The sequence below is a fragment of the Aptenodytes forsteri genome, unplaced genomic scaffold (assembly GCF_000699145.1).
Source record: "Aptenodytes forsteri isolate BGI_AS27 unplaced genomic scaffold, ASM69914v1 Scaffold243, whole genome shotgun sequence".
In the NCBI taxonomy this organism is placed as follows: Eukaryota; Metazoa; Chordata; class Aves; order Sphenisciformes; family Spheniscidae; genus Aptenodytes; species Aptenodytes forsteri.
In genome coordinates, this window is record NW_008795314.1 from 2,710,495 (window position 1) to 2,720,945 (window position 10,451).

At 40.3% G+C, this 10,451-nt stretch overlaps 1 protein-coding gene across 2 annotated transcripts; it reads left to right on the forward strand.

Annotated features, from left to right (window-relative positions):
• The first annotated feature begins 4,101 nt into the window (after window positions 1-4,101).
• Window positions 4,102-9,699, forward strand: LOC103899041 (ketosamine-3-kinase). 2 transcript variants are annotated; one of them, XM_009279448.2, is made up of 6 exons: window positions 4,130-4,277; window positions 5,825-5,916; window positions 6,405-6,487; window positions 6,891-7,013; window positions 7,778-7,914; window positions 9,364-9,699. In XM_009279448.2, the coding sequence occupies exons 1-6, from the start codon at window positions 4,135-4,137 to the stop codon at window positions 9,398-9,400; spliced, it is 615 nt and encodes a 204-aa protein (XP_009277723.1). In that variant the 5' UTR covers window positions 4,130-4,134; the 3' UTR covers window positions 9,401-9,699. The 2 variants fall into 2 exon arrangements, with proteins under 2 accessions (XP_009277722.1, XP_009277723.1); XM_009279447.2 differs by having other exon boundaries at window positions 4,102-4,277; window positions 7,778-9,699.
• Window positions 9,700-10,451: the final 752 nt, after the last annotated feature.

Sequence of the window (10,451 nt, forward strand, 5' to 3'; positions counted from 1 at the left end):
CGGCGCCGACTGCTGCCCAGGAACTGGGTGGGCATCTGTCGGTGGGTGGTGAGCAACTGCATTGTGCATCACTTGTTTTGTATATTCTTTTATCAATATTATTATTTTCCCTTCCTTTTCTGTCCTATTAAACCGTCTTTATCTCAACCCACGAATTTTACTTTTTTTTCTCCCCTGATTCTCTCCCCCATCCCACTGGGCGGGGGAGGGGATGAGGGGAGAGTGAGAAAACGGCTGTGTGGTGTTCAGCTGCCTGCCGGGTTAAACCACAACACTGCCAAATTCAAAATACCAGTTTTACATGAACAAAGTCCAGATTACTAATAAATAAATAAGAAAATAAATCTGTATGGAAACTCTTGAAAAGGAAAGGTACATAGGCTTCTGGAAATAAAGAACTTCAGTCTTTTCACCACTTGCTTTTTTGCTGCTGCACAGGAATTATTAGAGGACTCTGAGCTGTAATCCTCCTGCACTAAACCCCAAAAAGAAAATTTCCAAAGCAAAATCCAGTTTAAAATTTGAAAGTACACATCAAATCTTAATTAATATTTATTGCTGTTTTGCTGTTTGCATAAACTAGTATATAAAAAGAGATATATAGCCATAGGTGTCTAAATCACTCAGGCAGCACACAGTAATACTCTTAAAAACCCCAAGCAAGACAAATCAGTATAATGAATAGGGAGGTAGTCAGAATAACTAAAGATGAATTAGTGATTGTAACCAGTGAGACCACAGACGTTTAAGGTAATAGTAGAAAATTAAAGTATACAGTCTTGCACTAAAAGAAATGAATAAAAGATCAGTAGAAACTCTTCCAGGTTCTACACTCAAAAATTTGTATTTTAAATAAGTTAGTCCCTAAAGAAATAACAAATTCTAATCGGAAAGAACACATTAATTTACTTCAGACCTACACTGGCCAGTGTCCAATAATACCAAACCGTTCTTGTTATTGTTGAACAACAGAATGAATTCGAGCATGTACCTTTATAATGGCCAGAAAGCACATTAAATCCAAGTATTTTAAAATTACTATCCATTGCCTTTGTTACATATATATATATTGCCCTACTGCGACACCTTTTCCTTGACAGGTGCATCCTCTGCATTTATAGTAGGGAAGAAGTCACCACACGCCCAAGGTAAATGAGCTCAAACAAACGCATATTTACAGGCTCTTTGCAGTACAAAACCCAGGAGAGCTGGGATTTTGGCTGGCGTTATTTAGCATCCTGCCCAACATCACCGGGCCGAGGGCCTCTCCCAGGTGCGGCTGCCCGGGTACAGCAGCGGGAAGCAATGCGGAGGGGAAGCCCCTTCACCTCCTCCGAAGCCACAGCCGCTTCGCTCCCCCGAGACCAGGCCGCGGCAGCCTAACATCCCGCTCCTCCCCGTCTGTCTCTGAGAAGAGATTTTACGCTTCTCTCTCCCCCAGCCGAGAAGAAACGGTTCCTTCCGGGTCCCTCCCCAGCGCCTGCAACCAAGCCCTCACCCTTGGCCAGTCCCTATCGCCGGCTGTACCCACGGCAGCGCCGGGGCCACTAGTCAACCTCCCTCTCTCCACCCCAGCCGCCGCCGCCATTTTGCCAGCCCCGCCTGCCCGCGCGCCGTTAGCAGCGCCACGCAGGCGCAGCCGCCGCGCGCAGGCGCAGTGCCGCGCTGGTCGCAGCAGGCAGCATGGAGGACGCGCTGAGGCGGGAGCTGGGCACCGTGGTGCTCCGGCCGGCCGGGTGCTCCGGCCGACGGGGCACTTGGGGGGCGGCTGCATCAGCCAGGGCCAGAGCTACGACACGGACCGCGGCCGGGCGTACGTGAAGAGCAACGGGGTAGGGGTCGAGGGTGTGGTGCGTGTGGTGGACCCCAGGGCGGGGAGGCAGCTGTGAGGGCGGTCGCGCTGAGGAGATGGGTGACGGGCTGGCCTCAGCCGGCCCCGGCCTCTTCTTGGTGGAGGGAGGTTTGCCACCTGGCCTCAGTAAAATTTCGACTGCTGGTATCAGGGAGGTGGCCTGCAGCCGGGGTTAGAGGTCGCCTTCGTTTGGCAGCTTCTGGCTGGCGGCTGCTGCGGGTCTGGGGCCTGGTTTGTGGTGGGGGGTGCCCGGGGGTGGGGAGGCTGCGGCGAGGGTAGGCACTGGGACACGAAGCAGCATTTCTGATGGGACGCGGTTGCGGTATCAGTGTTATTTGTCCAGGGCATGCAGTACAGTGACATGCTGTTGTCAATTACGGCTGGGGTAGCAGTGGTATGACTATGGCTGCATATGCTGTGACAGTGTCTGGAGCAACCTAGAAGGTATAAAATTATCTACTGAGGGTATCCATCTTTATTTGTTGTAACAAAACCAGTAATTCTCTGCACATAAGAAGGAGCTTTTCTCAATAAATGATATTTTTCCACGATTGTTGTTCAAGATTTTCTGCTTTGTCCTTTCAATACCTGGTACCAGCTACTGTAGAAGGTAGATATCTGCATTTGATAGAGATAAGTACAATGCAACATACCTGGATGGCATCCTTATTTGCAAAAGCAGAGATCAGATAGAATTTACTTTAAAGGTACTCTACACTTGTGTTTGTCAAATGAATAGCTTCACTGGAAGAACAAAAGGCAGAACTTGTATTTGCCTTTAATAGCAAACAAATGTTTTTGAAAGCATGTATGCAACTGTATCTATTCCAAATTTGTCTATGCTTTCTGATCATATCAGGGAGCTGGATGGATGCACTGAGGTGGTAACATGGGAAAATACAGAAAGGTTATCCTGCTTTACATTAGACTGAAAATAGTTTGAATTGATAGCAAGATAGCCCTTCTGCTTAGGCCTTTGTTAATTGTGTATTTAGGTGTACAATCCAGCTAGCTACAAGATAGGGCTTGGGAAAAAAAGATCTGGATAGATATTCTACTCAGTAATCATTTCATTTTCTATGCTTTTGCCTGTGTGTGGATTCTGAGTGCTGATTAAAGCAAACTTTGCCAAACTGTATTATAATGCTGTGCTGTGTGTGCAGCAGTGGGTGTATATCAGCAGTTTCTTTAGAAAAACAGAGTTCTGTAGAAAACACTGTGGTTTTTACTCTATTAAAGTTAACAGCTGACTTTAACCTAGTATGATGCTTTAGAGATACAGTACTTACTGATTTCCTCTGAACAAAGCTATCCCATGGCTCAGTAATTCAGCAGTTCTTCATTCTTGATCTCTTGTAGGCTTTGGAATTTTTAGTCAATGTCTATTGCAAATTGTCCTTTGACTCTGTTTCATGTATCAGTACTAAAGGGCTAGTATTCTATTTCTATTTTACTCATTGTATTTCCTTGCTTTTGCTTTTAGCAGATACCGTAGATTTTCCACGTACCCTTTTTCTGCAACCTCTGCCTAACTCTTCCAGAGTAGCATTTCTTCGTGTGATTAGTGTCACTGATGTCAGTGGAGAATAGATTTTACTCGGTGTGGATAACAGTTGCAGAAATAGGTCCTAAATTCAGAATGTCTTCAAAGCAAATGCAGTTGGTAGTGGCTTGGGTTCTAAGGGCTTCTGTGTGCAAGTACCATAAGGGGCATTTGGCTGCTGTCATTGATATTCTTTTTTTTTTTTTTTTTGCCCCCACCATGAGGCAAAAGAAGTAGGCCAGGGAAAATCATTCTGTGACTGCAAATTAGACTATTTTGGAGATTAGCTGTATTACTAAGCAGTCTCTGTCAGGAAAGTCATGAAGACCATGAATGTCAGCACCATTCTTCTAGTCTTTCAATTGATGTATAGTGCCCATAGCTTTCTAGACGCTGCATAATCCATTAATGAAATACTGCTTACATTTTATATATATGCAGTTTGCACTCCCTCAATCATAAACACACTTCCTAAATTATTTTTACGATTACAGAGAATGCTAGAACCTAAGTCACTTCCACAGAGTCGGTTTATGAAGTGAAATTTCTGTAATTGTAAAATTACTGTCAAGTCTGGTGGTGTGGATCTATCTGTATCTTGTATGTGCAGTAGCCACTTGCTCCAAGCTTTCTATTTAACGTTTACAGCCTTGATTGGTTTTGTAAAAGAGCTTTGTTTACCTGTGACTGGTGTTCATAGAGACTAATGCTTTCCTTTAATATTTGGCAGGCCAGAAGAATGTTTGAAGGAGAAATGGCAAGTTTGGAAGCCATCTTGAAAACACAGACGATAAAAGTGCCTAAACCCATCAAAGTTATAGACCTGCCTGGGGTCAGTACTCTGTTTGTGATGGAACATTTGGAAATGAGAGGCTTAAACAGGTGAAACACAGTATTATCTTTGCATCCTTTAACCAGAAATGTTGACTATTATGACAATTAAGTCACTTGTTTTCAGAGGGGAAAGTTGTTTTAATTTTTTTTTAAAGCAAGTCATAGAATCATAGAATAGTTTGGGTTGGAAGGGACCTCTAAAGGTCATCTAGTCCAACCCTCCTGCCGTGGGCAGGGCCAAAGTCAAGATACATTTGGGAAGTTATACAGCAGAGAACTGTATAAAATACTTCATAATGCTTCACCTAGCAAATAGGTCATACATCAAGAAGTGAGTGTGGTTTTTGTTTAGTATTGGGTTTGTTTGGGTTTTTTTGTTTGTTCTGTTTTTTTTAGGTAATTAGTGATTTTTACAGTAAGGTTCCTTTTTACAGTAAGGAAAATGACCTACCTGATCACCTGTTTTGTGTACTTGCCTTTGATATAAGAACCAGTGTTTAATATTGCTTGTCATGAGTATGCAGAGGCAATTCCCCAAATAAATGAATCCTGATTTCAATATTTTTACAACTCTCACCTTGATTTTGATAGTTTCAAACTTTTGGCCCTTCTCTGTGGGAAACACTTGAGTAAATTAAAATATGATGAATACTTCTGTCTGATTCTGTTAGGGAGGTAGGCATGACCAATTTCTCATCCCAGTCTCAGAACTTCTGCAGCCAGCAAAGTCTTATCCCTCATCCTGCTCATCTGCAGAGCTTCTAGTTCATGAAGAGCCCTCAGTGAGCTCTAAGAGCAGAAATGCTGTTGTGTTTGGGCTGATTGAGATGAAAAGAGTGCAAATGCAACCTTTGGCATACAAATTTCAGAGGATAGCTACAATCTGTGTTAACAGGAACAAAATGAAGAAATAACTCTGCCTTAAATGACAGTGCCTTGAGAACAGGGAAAGATGAGAGGTCAAAGACAGGAAAAGGAATGTACTTTTGTAAACATGGGAGGCAACTGGCTGTAAGAGTTGTTTGTAATTACTGCAAGACTTTTCTGAACTGTGTAGGGTAAGTTTTTATTAAAAATAGATAATTAAATAAGGCCCACATGCCTCTTCCATCTTCTAGGCCTTTTAGAGAGGAAAAGCCGGAGACAGAGAGACAGAGATATAAAGAAGAGGCTGAGTCTTGTTTGGCTCTATTTCCCAAAGACAGTTTGTCCCCCCCCCCAACCCAACAAAAAAACCCATAACATGTTGTGCATGCTTTTCTTACAGATATCTTACTGAAAGTTCATATAGAAGAGATATCACACAGAAATTAGAATTGATAGTTTCTCATTGTTATTAAATTTATGATTGCTGCTCACTTTCACTTTTAATAGTGTTGTCAGAAACAACCATGTAAGTACATTTTATTTTATGTTAATACGTAATCTTTATAGGAAGAGGAGGTATTTATAACCAGAATGCTTTGAAAATGTACTTTGTTAGAGATGCAGAACTTCTTTTACTTGCTTGATAAATCTTTTCAAGTAACTCCTGGAATATCAAGAACTGCATTCATTCATGTGTCAGTTTTGCTAAGAATACTTTTGTTTCTTAGACATCCAGCAAAGCTTGGAACACAGCTGGCTGATCTCCACCTTCATAACCAGCAACTTGGAGAGAAGCTGAAGAAAGAAGAGAGCACAGTTGGTACGATACACAGTTGTTTGCAAATTTAACCTAGTCAATAATAATCTACAAAATAGTTAAAATAGGTTTTGTTATTTCAGGATAAGTTCATCTTCTTCCACTAAAGATATTATGAAAATAGATTTGGACGAAACACCCAGGCAGGGGGTTGTCTTTTTGCTTTTGTTTGCTCTGTTTGGATCTCTGTAAGCAAAACATGTATTCAGTTTGGGACCCTTGGGATCCCAAACCACAGTTTCTGCAAGGACATGGTATCAGAGGAGATACACTACCTCAAAATATGATTATGAAGATTATAATATAGCTGCTGTACATCAAGCTTTAAACTTAAAAACCAACAGCAACAACCATTGTAACAAAAAGAGTATTAAGGTGCAATTTTTTTTTAGAAGCAGCATTGTACCCATGCGTAGTTTTTAAGGTCCATTTGCATTGTAGATACTTAGAATCTTGTCATTAGTATTGGATTTTTGTCTTTGGTTTGAAAGGTAAAGGTCAAGGGCAAATGGAAGTCCAGTTTGTGGATCAATTTGGCTTTCATACAGTTACCTGCTGTGGCTATCTTCCACAGGTAGGTTGTACTTCATCAGACTGATAGAATTTTAAGTTTATCTTATTTTCCTTTCAGTGACACAAAGGGCCACAATTATCATAATGGAAATTGATTTATTTCTGTGGTGTCATAAAAAGAAAAAACATTGTTCAGCCTGCTAAGGAAAGTAGTGCTTTGGACAGCACTTACAGCTGCATTGGACATTCATAGCTCTTCAATTTCTTGGTTTTTATCACTTAGAGAAAATTATTTATTCCCCTAATTTAATGTTTTAAGATAACATTCTATTAAATGGTAGTATTTACTGTCCTGGATGGTATCAGCACAAAGGCTGTATAATCCTCAAAAGCTTTATTTGAAAAAGAAGAAAATCTGACTCTTGCATGGTGTAGAACTAACATCTGCAATCCTCTTCCTTCAGGTGAATGACTGGCAGAATGACTGGGTGACTTTCTTTGCCAAGCAAAGAATCCAGCCCCAGATGGACATGATCGAAAAGAATTCAGGAGACAGGGAAGCAAGAGAACTTTGGGCACAACTTCAGGTAGGAGAAGTTCTCTCAGTTCTCGTTATAGTGATAGCTAGGTATCAGTTGTTTAGATTTTCTTTTCATAAAACAAAGTTCCTGTTTGTTGGTATGCTCCAGGTTCTGTTGGCAAGGGACTCCAGCTTTTAGGGATTAAAATGGCCTTTATTCTAAGGTATAATGGCTTTTGCCACACCACCCTATGCTAATATTCCAAAGTGAATGTGTGCCAAATAGCACTTTGCCTTACTGTTTGGGAAATACTAGATCAAGTTCACGTTTCTCATTCCCTGTAACATGTTCATGATGAGAAATGTATGTAAGCAGTACTGTTCTGCACATCATCTATTCACTTAAGGTTTGCGTCTGATTAAGTGCCTGCAGTATTAGCCATTTGGGTAGCACTTCACAGAAATCCCTTCAAAGTTTGGTGAGAGATTCCTGAGCCTTCTAATGATGAAGTAGGTGGTTGTGGTGGTGGTTGTTGTTATTAAAACTGGTCAATATTACAGCACCGAATGCAGTTTTAATTTTTTATTTTCTTAGTGCTAAAAAACATTTGGATGACTATTCTTCAGCTGCTGGCTTTTATGAAAAATAGAAATCCTCTTGATTTTCTCAGCATCTCTGTTGACTAGGTCCTATGCTGTTTCAAGTTACGGGTTTTTTTAACAGACTTTTAAGAAGTTTCAGTTCATGCTCTGCATGTATGCAGATAAAACTCTATAATCATTCACCTTAAAATGTAGTACTTACACGTCTTGCTTTTTTTCCCCCTGCAGCTGAAGATACCCAGTTTGTTCTGTGATGTAGAAATTGTTCCTGCTCTCCTGCATGGAGATCTCTGGGGAGGAAATGTAGCTGAGGATGATTCTGGTCCAATTATCTTCGATCCGGCTTCTTTCTACGGCCATTCAGAGTATGAGCTTGCAATAGCTGGGATGTTTGGTGGCTTCAGCAGTTCTTTTTACTCTGCTTACCACAGTAAAATTCCCAAAGTTGCAGGGTTTGAGAAACGCCTAAAGCTTTATCAGCTTTTTCACTACATGAACCATTGGAACCATTTTGGTACAGGGTACAGAGGGTCTTCTCTAAACATTATGAGAAACCTTATAAAGTGACTTTCTGCTTAAGCAGAATACTTCCTATGTTGCTTGGAAACCCCCATACTTGGCGGTGCAACTACAGGAGTAGTAATGTTCACAAAAGCTACTAGACCCTTGACTTTGTTGCACAGCTAAAGACCTAGAATCAGTGAGTCCTGCTGGATACCAAGTGTAACATAGTCATCCCTTTTTAGGATAGTTGGGAGTAACTTTATGAGGGAATATCTAAGGAAGGAGTTTACTGAGTTGCACAAAAGATCTGTCAGTGTCAAGAAAGCATTGTATGCTTGAGACTAGGCAAGTTAATACCAATCAAGCACTGAAGCGTAAATTATTTGGAAGAAATTCTCTCTTAGGGACCAGCTGTGCTTCAGAGTAGAGAAATACCAGGGTTGGCATTTGCACCCTAATGGAAAACATTGGAGAAGTGTTTGTGAAATGGAAAATTGCTTTTCTCAGTCACTGAGGAGATGGCTAAAGAAGTTGCTCATTGCTTTTTGCTGTTCCCCCGCCACCTTTATGATAGGTTGCTCAGACTCTTTCAGCTCTTCATGTCCAGTTATGTGCATGAAAACAATGTTAACAAAATATTTTGAAAGTCAACAAGAAAATTATATAATGGGAACTGTGAAAAATGATTTGGACTTGCTATTCATTATGTTAATGTGATTCTATAGGATGGAGATTGCTTCCTGTTCTATTACAAAGCTGTGTGAAAATGCTTATTTTTTCTGGCATTTGCATTTTGGTGCCTCATGGCATTCTTGTAGGCTGTTCTGTGCTTGCCAGTCAGTGGGCTCTTATCTACAGTAATTTTCTTTTCACCAGAACTAGCTCTCTTTTCTGTTTTGGATTACGCTTTTGTCCAATAGCATGCATTCTTAAAGATCTTTTCAGGTAAGACACTTTACATGTACAAATCCCATGAAGATGTACTCTCTCACTAATACAAAGAGAAGATGTACTTTTTGACTGTTGTCATTGCCCATGGGATAATGCCATCTGGTCATGGTATAGGCTTCACATAAATTTTCTGTAGGTTAGACTACAGGTGCCATAAGCTAACATTTTTCTTCGGTCCCCACTAAGTGTACTTTGTAGCTCTTGGGATAAGGGACATGAAACCAAAGGAAGGTAAAATGTAACTCACAGAACAGCAGCTCTACACCACTTTCAGAAGTTCTGTAACGATAGCTTTGCAGACTAGCTGTTTCTTGTACCTACAAGATGGTAATACTAAAATTGTACTCTTTTTGATGTAGGCTGGTAATGATATTTCAGTGCAAGCGTACCAGGTAGGTGAGAGAGATGCATGATTCCTAACATGCATTTTGAGTGTTTGGGAATGACTTTAATTAATTAAAAATGTTTTTCACTGGATATTGGCAGATTACTGAGGGTTTTTTTAGTTGCTGGTTTTGCAGTTATGAGAATTGGAAGCAAGTTTAGAGAAGACTATCACTTGATATAACTTTCCTTAATTCTACTACTCTTCTCACTGGCTGTTTAACTTTTGCTACAAAAAGATTTAAAGCCTTGCTTGGTAGAATAGCTTTTACTTTTACCTTGTGGCTTAAATAAAAAGTTTCCCAGTTGATTATTGTTGTCTCTGTTTTCTGAATTAAAACCTTACAGCTTGCGTTCGTTCTTGGGGAGCTACTTGCTCTAACCTGTTAAAGGTCCCTAGTTTGTTAGGCAATTATGGTCAACAAAGGTGTTGATGGGAACATGGTCATGGATTTTAATCTGGAGCAGTGTGTCACTGAAGAAAATTTACATGTTGTTTGGTTACAGTATCACTTGAGGTCCTATCTGTGCCTTCAAGCTTTATGTATTGTACCAGCTGTTTGGATGTTGTTGATGAAATGTTATGTCCGTGCCCATATCCTTATCCCATTCACCCAAAGTTAACGCTGCTTAGTACAGCTGATTGGAGAAATGCTGTGGAATTCTAGCCAGCAGTCAGTCTGGTTAGATCCTTTAGCTGTTCATTTCCTTATGCCTTCATATTAAAGTTAGAAGTTATTTAACAAGTTCATTCTGTTTACGAATCTTCAACAAATCAACATGTTTATTTTGCTAAAATACCTAAATACTTTTTGCATTAGAAGATGAAAAGTGATAATGAAGGTGGATTTTCTGTCAGTCATAGACTTGAGGGATAAACAGTCAGTCTTCAAAGATCACCTTTCCCAATAGAACTGAATCCAAAAAAATTTGTGATTGAAGGAAAATTGTGTTGTATGCAGGTTATGTAAATAGAAACAACTGTATTTAGAGTTTTAATTTAAGGTATATTATGCTCACTTTTTCAAAGCCATTTTGTGCTACAATTAAAAATGGAAGGGGT

Bases quoted from the DNA above. Each gene is read 5' to 3' on its own strand.
- LOC103899041 (XM_009279447.2), top strand. From the start codon at position 4,102: ATGCTTTCCTTTAATATTTGGCAGGCCAGAAGAATGTTTGAAGGAGAA. The intron at 4,278-5,824 runs GTGAAACACAGT...TTTGTTTCTTAG, and splicing joins GAAATGAGAGGCTTAAACAG to ACATCCAGCAAAGCTTGGAA. The intron at 5,917-6,404 runs GTACGATACACA...TTGGTTTGAAAG, and splicing joins GAAAGAAGAGAGCACAGTTG to GTAAAGGTCAAGGGCAAATG.